General features: G+C 29.3%; 3 protein-coding genes and 1 long non-coding RNA gene across 4 annotated transcripts; 3 read left to right on the plus strand and 1 right to left on the minus strand.

The window, feature by feature from the left end:
- The first annotated feature begins 407 nt into the window (after positions 1-407).
- Positions 408-2479, plus strand: LOC114368752 (nudix hydrolase 18, mitochondrial-like). Its single transcript, XM_028326006.1, has 5 exons — positions 408-705; positions 1231-1330; positions 1443-1526; positions 1631-1759; positions 1881-2479. The coding sequence occupies exons 1-5, from the start codon at positions 530-532 to the stop codon at positions 2001-2003; spliced, it is 612 nt and encodes a 203-aa protein (XP_028181807.1). The 5' UTR covers positions 408-529; the 3' UTR covers positions 2004-2479.
- Positions 2480-13432: 10953 nt separating this feature from the next.
- Positions 13433-14200, plus strand: LOC114425631 (NDR1/HIN1-like protein 10). Its single transcript, XM_028392571.1, has one exon. The coding sequence runs from the start codon at positions 13492-13494 to the stop codon at positions 14101-14103; it is 612 nt and encodes a 203-aa protein (XP_028248372.1). The 5' UTR covers positions 13433-13491; the 3' UTR covers positions 14104-14200.
- Positions 14201-16983: 2783 nt separating this feature from the next.
- On the plus strand, positions 16984-17940 carry LOC114368757. The gene is made up of 2 exons (XR_003657407.1): positions 16984-17143; positions 17314-17940. It is a non-coding gene; the product is annotated as an uncharacterized LOC114368757 (long non-coding RNA).
- LOC114368756 (prohibitin-1, mitochondrial) lies at positions 17741-21223 on the minus strand. Its single transcript, XM_028326010.1, has 6 exons — positions 21132-21223; positions 20782-20966; positions 20460-20576; positions 19129-19299; positions 18532-18744; positions 17741-18147 (listed from the first exon to the last, which is right to left on the minus strand). The coding sequence occupies exons 2-6, from the start codon at positions 20956-20958 to the stop codon at positions 17956-17958; spliced, it is 870 nt and encodes a 289-aa protein (XP_028181811.1). The 5' UTR covers positions 20959-20966; positions 21132-21223; the 3' UTR covers positions 17741-17955.
- Between the last annotated feature and the right edge of the window lie 1192 nt (positions 21224-22415).

The raw sequence follows: 22415 nt of genomic DNA on the forward strand, positions 1-22415 counted from the left end.
AATGCAACTTTAAATATGTAACTCTTTTAAAAATATATTCTCATTTTCCTTCTATATTATTTTTTTATCACCTTACTAATTACATCTATTATTTTCCTCTATTTTTTTTTTCCATATCTCTTGTATTTCCATCCCAAAATGGGATAGATGTTTTTTTACCGGGAGAAAGTAAAAAAAAAAAAGGTTTCTAAACACACGAGGGTAGAGTGAAAAAACGGGGGAAATTCCGAAACGATTTTGAACTTTCTACCGAAAGAAATAAAAGGCAAAAGAAAACGTTTCGATTTTAAAAATGCGCGTGATTAAACGCACTGGTCCATGCGCTGTGTTTTGAACGCTGTAGTTGTCTACTCTACGCGCACACACATCGAAACCAACATATATATAAACAACTACTTTGCCTGTCCCATACCATATTTCATGTCTGTTACTCATTTCTTCTCATCTTCTTTTTCTTCCCTTTAAAATTATTATTCCGTGCAAACACAACAACAACTTCATCACCAACACGAAGAACAAGATTAGCGTTATGGGTCTCTTCCTTTCTAGGAATTTGGCTTGCAAATTCATATACCCTTTTCTTTTTTCCAATAAGGTTTCAAAGGATTTGTTCCCCAAGCAGTTGGAGAACATGATGTCTCTGGTCTCTCCTCGTACTGGCAGGCATTTGCAGCGCTATGACAAAGGCTGTCGCCAAGTTGTGGGGTGTGTTTCTCTTCCTTCTTTCCTTCTTCTTTCTGGGCTTTCTTAAAGTTCTGATTTTTATGGGTTTCATTTTCTAAAATTAATGTTTTTTTTATAAATAATATTTCACTAGTCAGGGATTAATTTCTAATTCAAAATTTATTAGTTTCAAAATAAGTGTTCTGAAAACTTAAAAAATGGAAAGAGGAATGAAATTTAGAAAACAAAAAGGAATTTTGAAAAAAGGAGTTAAGCATACAAGGCCTTAATCTCTAGAATTGAAGATGGTGGACAAGTTTTGAAATTTGCAAGGTTTTCTCAATTGGGGGTTCTTCTTCTTCTTCTTCTTATTATTATTATTTTAAAAAGGGTTAAAAGCGCGTCCTTTGATTTGATTATTGGATGGCCGGTGGGGGAAACACATTTTTTTTTATATAAAAAAAGTTATTTTTCTTGGTGGGTTTGAAGTTAAATTTGTCTTTTCTCTGTGCATATTGAATTGTTAATCTGACTTGTTTTGTGGTGGTGTTTTTTGGAAATGAACAGATGCATTCCTTACAGATACAAGAACAATGGAACACAGGATAAGGAATTAGAGGTTCTTGTGATTAGTGCTCAGAAGGGTCATGGAATGCAGTTCCCAAAGGTATTGTTTGCTCCTCCACATCTTGTGTTGTTTTGAAACCCATTTTTTTTTTCATTTTCAACCTCTTTTGGTTTTGTTGCTGATATTGTGTGCATGTGTTGTTTGGCCTCAGGGTGGTTGGGAAACTGATGAATCCATGGAACAAGCTGCTTTAAGGGAAACCATAGAAGAAGCTGGGGTTGTTGGCAGTGTTGAAGTAAGTGTGTGCAAACACTTTTATTAGTTTTTTTCTTCGCCCCCCACCAAATAATTGTGCCTTTGATTCTTACCTTGTGTGTTGTTGTCTTTGTTTTCTTGCAGGGTAAATTGGGAAAATGGTATTACAAGAGCAAACGCCAACCCATAATGCATGAGGGATACATGTTCCCTTTGCTTGTTAAGAAGGAATTGGATAACTGGCCAGAGATGAACACAAGAAAACGAAGATGGGTAAGTGTGTAACAAAAAATTATTCACTTGTCAAATTCACTTTCGCGATTGCAATAATCTTAATTTGGTATGTTCAATTTGTTAGTGCCCTAATGTTTCATTGATGTGCATCATCATGCAGATGACTGTGGATGAGGCAAAAGAAATATGCCCTTATGCTTGGATGAAGGAGGCTTTGGATGAATTGGTCAGAAGACAAACTCAACTGCATTCCAAAAAGGATGGGGATATGAGTAGGTTGTAAAAAAAAAATTGTATAGCGTGTTTGGTTCCAAGTCACAGACGTGATTTTTACACGCTTAGTCAGAAACTAATAGTTATAGTTTTCACATCCTAAATGCGATTTCTTACTTCTCAAAAAATTTCCAAAAATGCACTTGGTCTCTTGCTTTTGGAATCTACAAAGTGGTAGAACAGAAGCACTCACGCGGTGTTGTTAGGGCAGAGAAATTAGGACAAGTCATGAAGAGGAGGGAAAGTGCAGTTCAAGGGGTGTGCTCACAATTTGTTCCTCTCTTCAAATTGGCTATAGTTTGAAAGTTCTGCAGCAGATCTAGTCATAGAAATCAGTTGTAGATTGTAGAAATCAATTCATTCTTTCATTCATTTGATTCTTTTGTACTGTAATGTAATGTATGTAGGCCATGTGTAGAATACATTATTCTTCGGGTACCCAAAAAATCATAAAAAAATCTTCCATTTTGTGACTGAAAACTAGTAGATTTTGTATCTTCTATTACTATCACCTATCTGAGATTTGAACAACTCCAAGGGTCACACAACAACCAATATGAGTTATACTTGAAATAATGAGTTAATTTGGTGTAATTAATTTTGAACTTTTTATACTCTACCTTTTTTAAATGTAAGAACTAAGGAACCATATAGCGACTATAACTTTCCTAATTACAATGATAACATCAGACTGGTTCAACTATGTTTTTATAATTCAATCTTGAATGGAACTGAGCTTTATAAAGTAGGGACACATCTGATAAAGGTCTCAGAAATTGAAGTTTCATAAGCATAAGATGCTGCTCCACTCTTTCAAAGTGAAAAAATCACAAGGGCTTCGGCCATCGTTGAAAGAGCAATATTATACAACTTCTTGCTTTCATAAATTGTGGGGTTGTTCCATTCAATGTTTTTGTCCCCAACTAAAAGTACTATAAGTCACTTTTACCCACACTTTTGTATTTGGCTAAGTATTTGTAAAATTGATTTTGAAGTAAAATAATTTATATATATATATATATATATATATATATATATATATATATATATATATATATATATATATATATTATTCTGAAAGCAAGTTTGATATAAAATTTAGTGTAATTTTTTTAAAGTTTAATGGTCATGAATTAATATTGTAAAACTTATTAATAAATTATAAGTTATCGTTAATATGACTTTTAAATAAATTATTAATAATAATTTGTGTCTAAATAATGATATATAACAATTTTAAATCATAGAAATATTTATATTTTTGATAAAATCAGGTTTGACATATGACAAAACTAATTATGTTATTTTTCAGTGTGAAATCAAACACAACATAATTGAAGACGATTGTTGTGTTGATTAACATCAAACTATGGAATCTTTGCGGCAAATCCTTTGTGGTTATGTTAGTAGGCAAAGATCAGGTGGCTGAGAAGTGAGAACAAAGACAATGATTGAGTAGGGAATATATCATTCGTATTTAATCAGATGCATTTCATTTTGCTTTGTCTCATTACTTTCAAATATTTTTTCAATAAAATAATTATAAAATAAAGTGAAATCCTTTCTACTACTATATATTGATCATTAGTTAAAAGTTCTCATCCCAATCAATTGAACCCGTTTCTATGACAACGGCTTTGCTAAAAATTTCTTTAATGAGAAAACATATTTACGAAGCAAGAGAATATAAAAAAAATTGAAGCGAGAGAAAGTTATTTCTTTTAAAAAAACAAAAAAAAAAAAAGAAATCACTAAAGTTATAAAATCATTAGACAAAAAAGTAAGACTTTTAACTTAGGCCGACCCGTCCTGGTTAACTATTAATTATAAATTATTTTTTTGACAGAAAGCTTCATTTTTTTTTATGATCGTTTTTGACAGAAAGCTGATAATTTATTAATACAACTCATTTGTGGACGGCATATTTGTTTTTACACAAAAACAATATGTCAACCACACCACCCACACAACATTTATATGGAACTATTTGCTTTTCTAGGATATTTTAAGATTATCTTACCTTTTTATATTAATTAACGTATTTTACATTAATACTTGATATTTAACAATGTTATTTATATGTACATATATAACTATACATCACTTTATACTAATACAACTTTAATTACACTATGATTTATTTTCTAAATAATTAATCCATGTATGATGTATTCTTTGTAATAAGAGATGAAAACAGCATGCAGAACAAAAGACAAAGGCAGACTACTAGGTCAACCCGTGAGATGATAAGAGGTAACATTATTACATGATTCTGATTGGCTAAGCAAAAAAGTTGATGGAGATGTCTAATATTGTATTTATTTCCCACTCTGTGGATGGCCCGGGGTTTCAAGCCAATGATGTTGCTATCACCATTTTCATATTATCAATCATGCATAGCAAGTACCTTTCCAATGATGTGGAAAATATCAATTATGCTATAATCCCAACAAGTGAGTTTACGATTTTGGGAGTTTTCCACTCCACATAACAAGACGAATCTCTTGGGTAAAACCGTCCATGGATAAACATCAGCCACTCTTTGTTTACATACTTGTTTTGTTTTGAGACGATGTGTTTAGTTGGTCAATGGATGTTGATGAGTATGAGCTTTTGGAAATTTAATGGAGTAACGTGTAAGGAGAGAGAGTAAACGGAAAGACGGAGTCAACTGTTGTGTGTTTAAGACATAATTAATTGTATAGGAGATTAGATCAAGAAAAAAATGGATCATATTTAATAATTTTTTAATATTGATGTAAAATTATTTTAATATAATTACTTGTAGTTTTAAATTTGAATTTTGAGGTAATAATTGTGTAAAGTTATGAAACTTGATCCCGTGTGAGATTTGTCTAAGATAATGGGTCAGTGATTTAATCTAATATATATATATATATATATATATATATATATATATATATATTATATAAATATATAATTAATATTATTTAAATAAGAAAAAATTATTCATATTTCAAAATCTAAAATAATAATTAAAGTAATAAAGTTGAGAAGTCCACAAATAATAATTCAATAACACAATTACATAAGTCTTAAATTTTGTTGGAACGCTTTGGAGCATTTTTTAAGCGGAACGGGTTGTAAAAACCAATTCGGATGGTCGGATTTACCCCAAATTGGTTAGATCTAACCAAGTCAAATACATGATTGATCCAATAAATAAATCGACCCGATTATGTCACCGAATCTTGGTTAGACTGATTCAACCGACTCGATCCAACCGAATTTTTGAACTATGATTTAGAGTGATTTGAGTAAATTTATAGTTAAAGAATATATATATACTAAATGCTATTTTTTGTGGGATTCATTATTTTATTTTGGATTTATTACAACTTAGAGGTAGAGAATGATGATGTAATCCAACGCATCAAAATGCTTTAAATTCAAAAAAAGACTTAAACTACTTATGTTTATCTGACTCCAATGAGAAGAGTGAAGACTCGGAACTACAATTTATAGAGTGGGAGACCCTAACTTCACTCAATCAATCTCTTGAGATTAAATGATACTATTTTAGTACTTAGAAATAAATTATAGAATTCAAGTTTAGATTTTTAATAAAATTAGGTACGATTAGTAAATAGTTAAATTTTGTAAAAATATTGATTCTTATATATATATATATATATATATATATATATATATATATATATATATATATATATATATATATATATAATAGTTAAAATAAAGACGGTCTATCTCGATAGTTTCTGTTTTAGAGAATATTATTATCTAAGTGTTGATTGAGACATAACCTTAGGCCAGGCTAAATAAAAAAGAATAAGATTTTAGATTTAAATATGATCTTTTTATATTTGAATAATTTTAGAACTGAAATCATAATTTCGTAACTATACCATAAAATTATAATAATTAACTTCATGACCGAATTTCAAATTTCTAATTAGCACTTATAAAAAATAATAATTCTTCACCTTGATCTACTCTACAACTACTTTCTATGATTTTGTTGTTATCAGCACCCAACTACTCATATTGTCATTGTTGCTCTTATTTTAGTCACCAACCTTACAATTCACATTCCTTAACTATCTTTGTTATTATCACTACCTCTCCGCAATAAAGTTAAAAATTCTAATTAGAAATATTATTCTTTACGCAACTAAAAGATAGAACCTAGTATTTAGAACTCATTAGAAATATAATTCTAATCTCATATTTTAAACACGAGTTTAATTAGAATATATTAGTAATATAATTTTTTATATTATTATCCAATTATGTATTTTCATATAATAAAAAATCATTGATTTTTAATAACTATTTCATAAGTCATATTTAAGATAATTTTTAATTAATTGACAATATAAAAAAATTATATTGATAGTGCATTAAATTAAACTCTTCAAACATTCCCTAACCACTTTTATTCTAAAATACCAATTATACTCTATAAAAAATTAATTTATTATTTTAGAAAAATAAAAATGTTAATTACTTTTTTTTAATAACTGCCACTAAAGACCCAACAGAAATCAGGAAAAAAGTTGGGAATAACTACCCCAATTAGGACATCCCTTAAAAGAGGACATAGGGAAGGGGGAAAGGAGTAAATGATTCTACAAATTTAAACCAATGTCTACATCATGATCATTATTGGTTAATGCATCAAAACTTCTAATAGCTTCCTAATTTATGCTATGGAAATTTATATGGGAAGCACCTTGCATATGAGATCATATAACCCACACAACACAAGATCAAGGCAAGGATGAGATGGGTCCAAGCCACTTTAGAGTCCATCTCCACCAAGATCCTTGATTACTCAATAGGTAGCACCATACATAATCCCCACATCACACCCCGCAAAGTTCATCTTGGAGTACTGCTGAATAGATGCCATGTTGCAAATAAAACCTTTTAGATTTTTCCCAGTGTCATCATCTCTTAACAAATTTCCACAAGCTACCCATGAGAAGGAAAACACCTACCCGTCAGCATCTGGAATAACACTAAGTATATTTTTTCTGTTTTGAGACGACCAGTATGTCGGTCAATGAATATTGATGAGTATGAGAGCTTTTGGAAATTTAACTTGGTAGATCCGTGTAAAGAGAGAGTAAAGAGAAGACACAGTCAACTTCTATTTGAGACGTACAAGAAAATATAAAAGGTTGATCAAATGATTGAGAAAAGGTAAAAAAAAATAAAGAGGTTGTAAGTTCAATTTTTTAACTGAGATTTTTAATAAAATTAATAAATTAACATTTGTCAATAAAAACAAAAAACTATTTGAGACTTACAATTTTCTGAGATTATAGGAAGAAAAAACCAAAGCTATTTGACACTTCAAATTGAGCATAGAAATTGAGTTTAATATATTAACAAAGCTCGAACCAATTCATACCCTCAAGCATGATTAGAAATAGATTTTTGATCAGGAGTATGGGGAAAAAATATTGGAAATAAAAAACAAAGCTTTAGTGATCTCTATAAGTAGAAGAGATTAGACTTCTTCTGTTCACTATTGATCGGAGATATCTTATTTACACAAAATCTGTTTTAATATTATAAATGGATTTTTCACTAGTTCAATATCTAGTCATGTTCGTGATAGTAAAATAGAAGATAAAAAACATCTTTTAATAAAAAAAAAAGGAGAAAAATGTGTGCATACATAGTGCCAATAAACGTATAAGAAGACCCTAAAACAATCTACAAATGTGTTGTGTCTTGATTGAGCATAGGATGCTGAGAATAGAAAAAAGGGGTTAGAACATAGAAGAATGACCTCATATGCAGCACTTAATTATCTCCCTGAACTTCTCTTTTCCGGGGCTTTTGTTCATGATTGGATGGAAATAATAATAATTAAGAGCAATAGCCAATGATACGTGTTGGGAAGTAATGCTAATGGGACACTCTCACATAGTATTTTTTAATTTTTATCATCCAGCAAAATCTTTCTGTCTTATAAATAGGAAGCAAATTTCACTAAATAAGGAAGCACATTATTAAGTAATTAATACCAATGGATTTCAGTTAATAAGAATGATTGGTATGGAGAGTGTTAAATAGTGTGTTTAACGTTGTAATATCCATAAATCAAAAAAATTGATTGAAATGAAACCAGATGAAAAAAGAAATTTGATTAAAGAATAGATAAACTGAAATATATATTTCTTTTTTTCCCCTACCTTTTCATTCTGATTTTACTTCGTTTAGATTAGCAAATGATAATCATTAATCAAGACATTCAAATCAACAAATGGTGACACAAGATAGCAAACATAGTTGTGATGAAGATGATTGTTTCTTATGTAGACATCTTTTCACTACCGAAAGAACCAAGAAAGCTACATTTCATAAAAGGATGCACAGAAAGCTACACTATATTACAAAAACGGTATGTCTCTTCTTCTATCATATGTGAACAAGGCTTAAATAGCAACTTAAAAAAGAAGTGAAAGAACAGGAAATTATTATGCTAATTTCTTAAAATCTTCCAATCTAAGTTTTTGTACAGCCAAATTAATTAAATTAAGGTTCCTTGTTACTTGTTAGACAAACCAACCATTTTGGAGTTATTTATTTAGTCGGCTAAATCTCCCTAGGAAAGCTCAAGCAAGAAAACATAAGCCAAATCCATCAAATAGGACAATGGTTACACCCTATTACTGGATACTGAACGTGGAAACTTCTTTTAACAAAGATTCGAAACATGATTCATCATATTATGAGATACTATTCCCTTCTGTTAAACCCAACTTTATTGGTGTTGCAGCACTAATTATTTCTTCACAGATTGTGTGTTTATTGTTAGAATCCTCTGCAACCTATGAAATCTTAGTAGACAATGTCAATTTGTACATAATTTTTCCATCATAATCTCCATTTGCGGGATTCAATTTTGATTTCCTACTTATGTGGAGAGAGCTAGGAGCTTCATGTTTCACTATATGTATGCATACATGTCAAATAGTTGTTTAAGCGGCAATGATGTGACAATTGTGTGGATAAGTTAAGTTTGAAGAGAGACAATATGCATCTCGACGAAATAGAATGATTTTATTCTGAATCAAATTATTCTGAGTAACAATACAATAAATAACAAAACAGAAATTAATCACATAATAAGATTTTAGCAAAATAGAAGATTAAAATTGATTTATTTCTAAAGTATAAGAATCACTTATTGATCAGGTTAATCCATTAAAATTGACTTGCTCTTAAAGTATAGAAATCACTTCACTAATCCATTAAAATTGACTTACTCCTAAAATATAGGAACCACTTATTGACTATACTAATCATAACTGAAACAAAGAAAAACAAACAAAATATGCAGTTACAAAAGTAATTTAAACAAATTTAAAAAGTTTCAATAAATTCTCAAACTCTTCAATCAAAATAAAGCTGTATAAAAAACTGCTTCTGAATAATTTCCCTAACACTAACAAAGATACCACAAGCTTTGACTGTTAACAAGCCGACCCCAAAATAGATTTGAAAATACCATAGAAGTAGAACAGAGGTTAGTGAAGAAGTTGATGCTATCAATAGGAGGATAAATTGTAAATCTAATTCTAAGACAATATGAGAACCTGCATTTGCTTCCATCCAAAATAGAGATAGAGACAGCTTAATATAGAAACATGATAAGCTCTACAACTCTAGAAAGCTAACTAGTACCCGAATAAGTAAACAATTAAAATGTGAAGCCTTCTAAAGAATCTCATTCCTAATATCTCTTTTCTTGACTAGATGCATTCCGTAAAAATTACAACCAAAATAAACCATAGTCCTTCAAAAAGCTACAACTAATTATGCCACAATCACCCTCCAGGAAAGTATCAGCAACTTTATTTGTTTTCAACTCGTCCATTTATGTAAAAGCCAACAAAATATGCAGAAAAAAATAAAGCAGTTCTACCCTCAATAACATGGGGTAAACGGAATCAACTAAGAGATAAAGAATTCCAAATAATTATGTTAATTTCAATATGTGTGATCTGAAAGACAGTAAGCAGTGACTGAAAAATCATACAAAAAAGTAGATGAAGCACAGATCAATGGTAAATCGGGAAGAAAAATGATAGTTATCTCAACTCTCAACAATCCACCAATGTTATCTTTACAATATCAAAATGAAATGAAACCAACAGCATTAGTGAAAATTAAAGTGGCAATGAGCCAATAACATAGTCCATGTTTATTTAGAATGGTTCATTGGGGCTGTTGGAGTTAGAGTGCGGACTACCACCTAAACAGTAAGCCTCTAGAAATTGAGGTCAATTCCCTGATATTTAGTTTTCATGAATAATATCTGATAACGAATTGTAAGTGAATATACCTGCCAATTGATCCCTATCATATATCTCCCCTATTATATACCTCTCCAAGAAGCTCACATTATTCTTGTTTTGAAAAAAATCAATGAGTGTATTGTAAGTTACTAAAAGTGCGATCTATTTCTATATATAGATTCATGCCTTAATCCAGTAGTTTAATATTACACAGATTGGGACTCACTCCCTCACTATAGTGAGACATTGAATATTTATGTCTTATAGACTGCTTTAACTAAACATTACACATCCATTCAAGCAAGAATCATACTTAATCACGTCAGAGCCAACACATTTAGCTTCTTTCACCTTTTCTTCCTTATAAAATAAAATATATAAAATATTATAGTTTATTAAAGTAAATTATCAAATATTTCCTTATAAATTATATATTTAATATTTACTAATATACAAATAAGAGAAAAGAGTATAAAAATATAAAATAACTAAACTATGTACTCTAAAATCATTAAATATATTAGTTAGTTTTATAGGTTAGGAGATAACAATGGTGTGAGTAATTTCATGCTTGTGTAATTTTAAAAAACATGATCAAACATTTATTTTTTCATTTTTTCTATATGAAAAGTATAAATTAAAAAATAATCTAAAAATAATAAATATGAATATATACTACTCCCTCCAATCCTTTTATAAGAAACAAATCAGTCTATTATTTTGATCTTAATTGGAAGAAAAATATGAACTTATTTTAAGATGTATTACTTGATCTTCTATACTCTTAATTTATTACTATGAAATATGTTCATTAAATCTCCATGCAAATAGACAAATTTATTTAATACTACTTTCATTGGTGGAAAAAATATCATCTCTTGGATCATGTGTTGTGTCATTAATGGGTGCTTTTAAAATAAAATTAAAATTTATTATATTATTAATTATATTAAATAACTTAATGATATGAAGAACAAGAGGGATTACTATATAATTATTATTTTTGATTGTTTATTTAATCTATTTTAAATTTATTAAAATAGTGCAATTTGTATTAAATAGATATAGTTATTAATTATTTTAAAATAATATTTTAATTATTTTAAAAATATTAATTTTAATTACCTGATATTATTAAAGATTTAAATTGACTAACCTCAAATCATAAATTGAAAATTCTCATTTAAAATGATTAAAATTCTATAATATTATTATTATAGTTTTTGTTATTATTGTTCAAATAAGTGAGAAGGAGTATGTTTTGAAGCAGTTACATTACTTTTTACTTTATTAATTATATCTATTTTTATTTACCTATAATAATAATAATAATAATAATAATAATAATAATAATAATAATAATAATAATAATAATAGTAAATCAAAAGAAATTAAATCACATCAACCATTAATGTGGAGTTAAAGTTTCAATATGATATCTCTAAAAAATGTTGAAGGGAAAATTATATAATTAATTTAGATAAACATTTATTATAAAGTTAAAATTTTAATCCGACAATTATCAAAGGTTGAATTAAAGTTTACCTGTATATATTATAAAATAAATAGTAATATATTTAATATATGTATATTTTTATATTAATTGAATTTTTACTCTACATTTTTAAAATAATCATTATTTTAAAAATTAATCATAAGAGAATAATCGTCCATTACTACCAGATACAATCCAAGCGAATGACTATATATTTTGATATCAATTATTCAAATTTTAGTTAAATTTAATTTAAAATGATATAAAATTAACGTCTCATGTGATTTTAAATCACTATGTAAAATAATATATATATATATATATATATATATATATATATATATATATATATATATATATATATATATATATATATATATATATATATATATATATATATTAAGAGATTAGTTAATTTAAAATATGCAATTTTAACTATAACTTTTTTAAAGATTTAATTACATAGTTACAAAATTATGTATAAATATACTATAATATAATTTTCATCATTAACTTGTCATCAATAATAAATATATTATTTTTAATTAAAAACTCCTTATTTTTAATCATGATTATTCTTAAAATATATGTTATAAAGACTAAATTAAAAAAATAGACTTACATGTGTATATATATTTCTTAATTTCTATCCTTAATTAATAATTAAAATAAAATGTTATAAATCATTTTAAAAAGCATTAATGAGATCAATTCAAATTTTAATAAATGTTAAATATGATGAAATCCAATCCATCACTATTGTTAATTATAACTTTCAACTTAATATTATTTATTATATATTTAAATATTTTTTTTAATTTTCTGTTTAAAATAAAAATAAAACTGTAAACAATTGTAAATTTAAAACAAAAACTAAAAAAAAACAGGCTTATGATTTTAAAGTTGTAACCCTTAAAAAATTTAAAAAAGATTTTACAATTTTAAAGTCATAAAATAAAATAACATCATAAATTATTAAAGTCATAAATAATTTTACGACTTCAGTTAAAAAAATAAAAATAGATATATAAAAAGTCGTAATAAGTATTACCACTTGTAGATTAAAAGTTGTAACACTTTTTTTTGGATAATTTTTTAAAATATATCTCTAATTAAAAAATTGTGTAAAATTTTACCCTTGATAAAAAAAAATCGAGAAGGCTACATTTCACAAACCATCATGTCTCTTCTCCTGTCATATCACATATGTGAACAGGGCTTTACATAGCACTTTCCATGAAAAAAGTAAAAATGGCTATAACGATTTCTTAAATCTTTGGATCTATTTTTTTTCCCTCTTTTACTACTTATCTCTCTAGTACCAAATTAAATTAAGGTCTCTTATTACTTGTTGGCAAACCCAATCATGCCGAGTCTTTTAGTCAATCTCTATATGTAATTTCTTCTTTAATTATTATAATTAAAGCTTTTGACTTTTTGGATGGAATTTCGACATATTTTTACAACTTTTAATTTTTTAGATTAATTATCATTTTAGATCTTAAATCACACTTAAAATCCTTCTCTTTTTTAAGAATATATTTTGTATAGGAATTGACAATTCTTATGTAATGTATTTTCTTTATAGCAAGAAAATATTCCTAGGAAAGATCAACGCAACAAGCATACGCCAAACCCTAAACCTTATAAACTATAACACATACGAAAATGTTGCATCTTTGACAGTATCCCAAATCAGCCTAACGATGCCTTGCAAACCCCGCTGCATCTACTGCACAATCTACATATTTATATTCATTTTCATGCTTTGCTTCTTCCTCTTCTTGATAATAATCAACCCTTCAAGTGTCAAGTTCTACGTAACTGAGGCCACCCTCACACAATTCAACCTCACAAGCAACAACACCTTGTATTACAACTTCAAGGTCAACATCACAGTGACAAACCCCAACAAGCACGTGATAGTGTACTATAGGATGATCAAAGCAATAGCTTGGTACAAAGATAATGAGTTTGATAGGGTGAGCTTAACACCCTTTGACCAAGGCTACAAGAATACCACCTTTCTTCGAGCAGTGTTTGTAGGGCAAAGTGTGATTATGCTCAAACCTAAACAACTTGGTGAGTACAAAGATGAGACAAGTATTGGGATTTACAATGACTTGGCTGTGAATTTTGATCTTAGAATTAGAGCCAAGTTTGGAAGAATTAAGAGCAGGCGTTTCAGTCCACCCTTTGTTCAGTGTCGCCGTTTGAGTGTTCCTTTGATTTTGATGGATGGTAAATCAGCACCTCCTAATTCTAGTGTCACCAGATGCAACACTGGTAATTTTTTCCAAGATCGGGATGGTTATTAATACACTCTATAGCCTATGAATGAAATCTATGTTGACAATATCAATTTGTACACATTTTTTCCATATAACTCAATCTGCAAAGTTACATAAAGTGCTACATATGGATGCATATATATAAGTACTGCATACTTATATTACGAAAGATTAATCCTCATGGTGTACGCGAAAAAGAATATTAAAACAACCTCATCTTGCATATCAGTTCTTAATTATATATAGTCCTTAGGTGTATACTTTCATGGTGTTTGATCGCTATATTTGCAGGATTCAAATTTGATTTCCTAAAGTATTTGTGCGGAGAGAACTGTAGGAGTTTTGGCAATTAATTAGCTTCCAATTTCACTATTCAATTCGTTTTTAAGGTGGTAAAACCTATAACTAATTATTTTAAAAAATACTTGTTTAAACATCAGACTTATTTAAGCAGCTAAAAACTGACGTGACAAGATGTGACCATCGTCCCAGTCATGCGAATCATACATGAGCGTTTCCAATGAAATTTTTTAAAGAAATTTTTTTAAGTTATTTTTTTTAATTCTCATCTGTCATGTTATTGTAAAAAAATTATAAATAATTTTATTCTTATAGTAACAAAATGTATTTTTTTTTAAAACTCATATTTTTATATTTTTTATTTTCACTTAATTATGATTTAATTATAATATTATTATGTGTCAGGTTTTATTATTAAGAAACAATTTTTTTACAGAAAATATAAATTTTATTTTTAAAAAATTCTTCCTATCACATAAATTTATTTAAATAAAAAAGAAATTCTTCCTATCACACTTTTTTTACTTAATATATAGAACAAGCTCCGACATCAAATGTACCCCATCAAGCTTGCTCATCGTTAATATGCCGAAACCATAAAACTAGACTATAGTATATATATATATATATATATATATATATATATATATATATATATATATATATATATATATATATATATATATATATATATATTTAGACGGAAGCCAAACTTGGTCAAGAAGCTGACCAATGAAACATCTAACCAAATCTCCCTAGGAAAGCTCAAGCAAGAAAACATAAGCCAAATCCATCAAATAGGACAATGGTTACACCCTATTATAAAAATATAACTCATAAAATACAATGTTGCATCATAAACAGTATCCCAAATAATTTGCCTCACGATGACTTGCTTCGGTTGCATCTACTACAAACCTACATCCTTGTGTTCACGGTCATGCTTCCCTCAATCCTCTTCTGGTTAATCATCTTCCCCTCAAGTGTCAAGTTCCATGTAACTGATGCCTCCCTCACACAATTCAACCAGCAACAACACCTTGTTCTACAACTTCAATGCCCAACATCACATTGAGAAACCCCAACGACAACATCATAGTGTACTATGGCAGGATCACAGCAATAGCTTGGTAAAATATTTTGTTTAAAATATCCATATATATAACCAGTAAAATTAGTTCCCCCCCCCCTCCCCCCCCCCACCAATTTTTCTTTTCGGTTTCCTAGTTATCAATGCTATATTTGATACAACTCTCTTTTTTGTTGTTGTTAAAAGTAGAAAATGGTTAAGGATTCAGAATAAGTAGTATGAAAATTAAATGAAATAATCTGATATCAAAGGAGAAATTTTATTAAAATAAATAATATACTGATAAATGAGAGAATAAATGAAAAATTCCATTAATTTTTGTTAAAAAGTAATAGCCCATTTTCATTACATGTTTTTATTTTAGTCAAACAAATTAATAAAATAAACAATAAATTAGTTGAAAACAAATTTTCAAATAAGTAGCATTTTTTTAGAGGAAAAAAAATGTTACTTATTTAAAAAGTCATTTCCAAATAAGTAGCAATTGATATTCAGCCAAACATCTATTTCCTTTAAAAGAAAGTCTAAAGAACATATAGTATCAGATGATTTAGGACACACCTCAATAAACTAAGATAAACCCTCCTAATTATCATTTTCTGTTTGATACAACTTAGAAGTTTCCCTCTAAACAGTATTGCAAAACTTATTAAATGAATCTCACATGTTACCTAACATCATTAATTTTTATTCCTTTTTAACTTGATTATATTTTATTTTACAAATAATAATAATAATAATAATAATAATAATAATAATAATAATAATAAGAAATGAGTAATCCACTACTCACTAGGATCATCCTAGTGGTGGAAAAATCTGGATAATATGTACTGGAAAATTTGTTAGAATTAAAAGTTATATATGATGAATTTGTATAATTTATTTATCTGACATGGATAATTAGCAAATGATAAAAAAAATATTACACATTTAAACTCATATTTTATTTTCATTTCAAAGTTTTTTCGTCATTTCGTAATAGTCTGTCTTACGAGTTTTATATATTTAAAATCGTATTACAGTTGTCTATACATGTGACTGTGTTTATGGATTTATACTCATGCCACAAGATATATAATTTGTGCATCCATTGTTTCAATTTCAATATAGAGTCACAAATCACATATAGAGACAGGTTGAATGAATTCTTCCAAACAAAAAAAAAATTAAGGAAATGAAAAGATAAAATAAATCAATTTTTTAAAATTAAAATTAAGTTATACGCTTTAACTTTTAGAAAATCTAGATGAAAGACCTGATTAAGATGTATAAATGAAATTTAACTTGAAAAATAAATTTATTTTATATACTTATCCTTTTGTAATACTTGTTGAAAAATTCATTTAAACTAGATCACGGTGCCTTTCATTACGATTGCAATGACGCTGTACCAGAACTCATTAAGCTTATCCATGAGTTACTTATTTTTGGCTAGGCAAAGTATTTAAAACTATCTGAAATCCACATGGCACATAATATAGCATAACTTGATTTGATTAAATTCAATACGTCAAAGCATGACGCGGTGCAATATGGAACATATCAAATAAATTGCCAACTGGCCAATATGCTCATGCATTTGACAGCTTAAAGGAACAAAAATTAATAGAAACTTTCTTTGTGATGTTTTGGGTTGAATATGCAACGAATCAAACAAACGAAAAGCGGCATCAGGTTTTTATTATTGTATTTCTACTTATCATAATCTTGTTGACATCGATTCTGTACCAATTAACAAGTAACAACTTACAAGTATCATTTAGCAATTAGCAAATTAATATAATCATATAGAGGCTATATTTTATAAACTGGCTCACTGACTTAGTTGAATTACATTTCTTTAGATGCGGATCTCGGGGCAAAGGGCTTTGTTCTTCCATCCAGGTTTGGGATCAAATTTGGAAAATATTTAAATCTAATTTTATTTTTTTAAGTAAATTAAGCTAACATCCCCTGAAGTTTTTTTTATATAAAATTACACAAACTTCTCCTGCCTTTTTAGGTCATACTCAATCATTCATGCCTTTATCTAATCCTCAGTTATTTAAGAATATACACTGACACCCCCTTATACTTTACATTAATCATGCTATAACAAAATCATCGGGTAAATTTACTGTCTAGTGTCAAACCAAATAGTACAGATTTTTAATCAAATCTTCTCATTCATCATTGGGCAAATATTGTCTAACGCATCAGTTAAGGTTTGGTGAGCAAAAAAAGTATAAAATCGACAATCCAACTTTATCCAGGCAGCAAAAAAAATCAGGATTCCAAACTCTCTAGCTGAAATTATTTCATTCATGTAATGTGAAGCATTAGTTTGGACCTCAATTAATCCTTTGCAAAAGATTCAAAGGGTTACCGTTCAGTAGTCTAATCAAGACAGCTATATCCGAATTTACGAAAACATATCAAGAAGATGTATCCTGAAATTGATCGTTTACAAGCTAAAAACAAAAAGAAACAAACAGGCTACCAACCACTCACTTTCTGCCTGGCTCCAAATTCATCTTTTGAAGATTCAACAGCAGATCATCTGAATTCAGGTAAACCTTGTTTGCCGCGTTTGATATGGTATGTGCAATCTCTCGTGCAGCTTCTATCTTCCTCAATGTGATAAAAGCTGGATTGTTGGCAATAGCCTGTCCAATTAGTTGGGCACTTTTTGCTTCTCCCTGTTCATTAAAGAAAGAAAGGTCAGGGAGAACTGAATACTTAAGATGCAAAAGTGGTCCGATAATCAAAACAGCCAATAGCAAACAATATATGCTAAATTTAAAATCTCACTCTAAACTTAACAGGCAGATATGAACAGGCCACTTGTTACCAAAGAAGAACCCAACATAGTTATCAAGAAAAAAAAAATCACCAATTTTTCCATCAGTTTCAGGTGTGTGTTTCAGAACAAGACCTAGTCAGAATAATGGCAGTATAGTCTAACCCAGCAAATAACACTTTTTCCTTAATACACATGCTGTATTGGAAATATAAAATTAGCAGAAACTTGTACTAAGCACCACAGTGTTAACTGCATCTATGCATTAAAAATTTATCATCACCTGTGCTCTGATTACAGCACTTCTCTTGTCTTGCTCAGCTTTTTCTACAACAAATTTAGCCCTCTCAGCTTCTTGTGCAGCTACCTGCTTTGCTTCAATTGCAGCAGTAAACTCCTTGCCAAAAGTCAGACTAGTAATTGACACATCATCAAGGGCAATATTGAAGTTAGCAGCCCTTTCAGTCAAAATCTTCCGGATTTCCCGACTAACAGCCTACAAAGATTAAGGTCAAGTTAAATGTTTAAGTTTAAACACACTCTCCTGTGTGCTAGAAATGAATACTCGAAATAAGAAAACATTGCATGGAACTAATTAAAGAAATTCAGAGGGAGATGATTCATGTGAACGAAACAAAAAAGCAATAATACTTCTCTAGTTCACATGACAATAAATCATCCTTAAGGATTTGATTTTGATAAAATACACATTGTGATATTGAGTAATGTTAACTGATTTCAGCAGAATATTTCCAACGAAAAATCACTAATACGTCAATTGGGCTTCCAACAAGTGTTGAAAAAAAACTTCAATTATTTTGCACTACCTCCGCAACAAGCAATCTTTTTTTTAAATGGTTATATTCGCTTTGCTCCTTACCTCTCGCTGAGTAATAAGCTGGCTGGCATTGTACTGGGCAACCACGGCTTTCAAAGTTTCATGTATGATTGAAGGTAAAACCCTTTCATTATAATTCTCTCCAAGGGTCCGATAAACCGTAGGTAATTGGTTGGGCAACGGGCGAGTAAGAACTCGAAGTCCAATTTTCACCTGTATAACATTGTATGTGCAATCAATAAAAGGTCAATATTGCCCTGTTAATTGGTTTCTAGAAATCAAAGATTTTTTACCTAGAAAGTCTTAATTGAAACTTCCAGCATCCTATCATTCAAAGAAGAGCTAAAAAGGCACAGAATGACCCAGGACAGTGGGATAAAGGCCAATATGCAGATAGTGATGGAAAGAGTATGGATGCAGATACCTTCACCCATTAGAAACAAAGGCTAAACTTGAAAAGGCAAATTGTAGATTAGAGTATTCGATACTGATGAAGCATTTGCATAAGATATTTGTACTTCAAAGCCAAATATCAGATGTCTAACGGCTTCAAAATTCAGAAATAAATTATTTTAAAACACCAAATGGGAGGTGATGTAAATCTGTTATTCTGTTTACATAATTTCAGATTAGGGGGAATCTATCAGGTTCTAAAGCTGCTAAGCTGATATTAAAATTGAGATAGATGTTTTTCATCACTATCTTATACTTAAGTCCCAATGCTGGGGGTACTAGATTGGAATGTATTCAACTAGATGAAAGAACCAATATTCCAACAGATTCAATTATATTATTAAATCTTATCATTTGAACTTCATAAGGTAAATCTTGTCATCTAAAAACAAACTTCAGGCAACAAGAATGAAATAGGCAAATAGCAGTCATACAAAATCTTAAGCATTGCTTCTGCAATCCAGATTCCGGTAAAAACTGACATCAAAATTCCTATATAAAATAGCATGTCTAGAAAATTAAAATAAACTAATTTGTATGTACTTTTTACAATCTGATAACAATTATGTTTCACAGTTGTGGCAATCATGTCAGTGGTGAAACATAATGGAACAAATCTCAGTTGAGAATATTACTTAGTTAGCTAAAATTTGGCCCAGTAACAATGATGTATGTAACAGAAGGACAAGATAATGTCCACACAAACAGACCATCAAAAAAGGAATTAAGGGACAAAGTAGAGAAACTAATGCAAAAAGTCCTGCAAATCAAGAGGAAAGACACAAAGATGCTCAAATCAATTTCATTTCCAAGAATACAATATGATTAAGGTCAGAATTCTTTTTTAGGGTTCTACGAATTTGATACCAAAACCATTTCTCTGTGACTACACGCAAATCCTAGCAACTTGTATTATTTACCATCTGTAGATCACGACTCCCAGATGTACTCTCAACTAGATGGGGTCGTGCACGGACATCATAGATAACCGGCCTCTCAAACCACGGAATTATGAAGTGAGTTCCTTCAGGATAGACCTGCACGTTAACCAACATATCAATTTTACTCCCAACACCAGAACAGAACTTAAACAATGGCCAGACACTTGTAAGTGATAACAAATCAACTGAGAAGGTAAATAGCTCTTCTGAAAAACATCAAGCATAACACCACAATCATAACCAAAGCACTGCAATGCAGTAAATAGCAAAACATTTTCAATTTTTTTCTTCATATAATAACCTTGTCTTTGACACCAACTAGACGGTTGAAAACAATGGCTCGGTGACCTCCATCAACATTGTAGAGACTGTTAGCAGCTGCATACAAACCAATTCCACCAACAATCCCAAGCTTCAGCAGCGCAGAGATCCCCCCGCCACCTGGAACGTTCGGAACCTTCATGTTCTTCAGATTCATCTTTTTACCTAATTGAACAGAAATGTTGCAAATGCAAGTAACGTCAAGTAATTGAACGCAAACACGTGATCCGGAATCAATCGAGGGAAGAACATTAATCGAATTTTCGGAAAATTCTCAACAATTTGGACAAAAATAGAATCGAAAATCAAGTTGATCGAGAAAGGATATACCTTCGAAAATCGAAAGAGTGAAGGGTTTGGGGTTGTTGTGGGGTTTATGCAGCCTTTTCGGTAGGGTTTAAACTTTTCCAACAAGAAAAAGAAAACGGAGCGGTTCACACTCGACACGTGTGAGAGAGAGAATTAATCGGGGTGGGCCGTTTGTGCTGTGGATCCCCATAGACCCAACTTTCAAAACTAAAAATATTATCAACGGGGTTTCTGTTTACATCATCTTTTTACTCTTCACACCTCCTTTTCTTTTTAATATTTTAGATAATACTTAAATTACCCTTTTCCTACACAAAAGGTAACTCTTCGTCTCTCTCTTTCTCTCTCCTTGTCTGTCTTTCAAGAATAAAATAAAGTCTTTATATTTAAATTATTTTCTTCATCTTGTAAAAAACAAAAACAAAGAAGTCGATCTATTTCACATTTAGTTTTATTATTTGATGAAGGGATTAATTTGAATTTGAGTGGATGGAATTCTTAACCTAAAAACTAGAACTCTTTCGGTGTAGATTCAGGTTAACATGTTGACAGCAGATTGTGTTTCTTTCTGTGTAGATTTAGACTCTCATCAATAATTGAGATGATCGATATGGATGTTAAGATTAAAATTATGTAAAAGAACTCTTATAATTAGATTGATGTTTGTTTAAACATCACATTTATTTAAGCAGCTAAAAACTGACGTGACAATCGTTCCAGTCATGCCTAGCATACATGAGCATTTTCAATGAAACTTTTTAAACGAAATTTCTTAAGTTATTTTTTGAACTCTCACACCACTCACTATATTACTATAAAAAATTTATAGAACTCAATAGTTGACAAATTTTAATTTTGCAGGTGATAAACACATGATATATAACTCAATAGTTCAACATATCATTTTAATTTTGCATAAAAGAAAACACATGTTCATAGATGACAAATTTTTCAACAACTTAAAAGACATAGTAGATCTTGAAACATTTCTCGATCATGTGAGAATAACAAAAATTGAATTTTATATTTATACATATAGTTATATCATTACTTTAACGTACATTTTGTGATAAATAAAATAAATTTTCAATATTTAAAGATCTTATTTTTGCATATTTATTGTTTCAAAATTAAAATTCATATGAATTAATATTTTAATTTGTAATACAAATAAATTTAAATAAGAAGTATAAAAATGTGAGGTCTATTTTGAAACTGTTAAAAATAAGTTCAGAACTCATTATTAGATTCTAATATTAGAGTGAAAACTAGTCATTTCTCTTAAATTTTATGTGACAACAAAGA

This window comes from Glycine soja, chromosome 9 (assembly GCF_004193775.1).
Source record: "Glycine soja cultivar W05 chromosome 9, ASM419377v2, whole genome shotgun sequence".
Lineage (NCBI taxonomy): Eukaryota > Viridiplantae > Streptophyta > Magnoliopsida > Fabales > Fabaceae > Glycine > Glycine soja.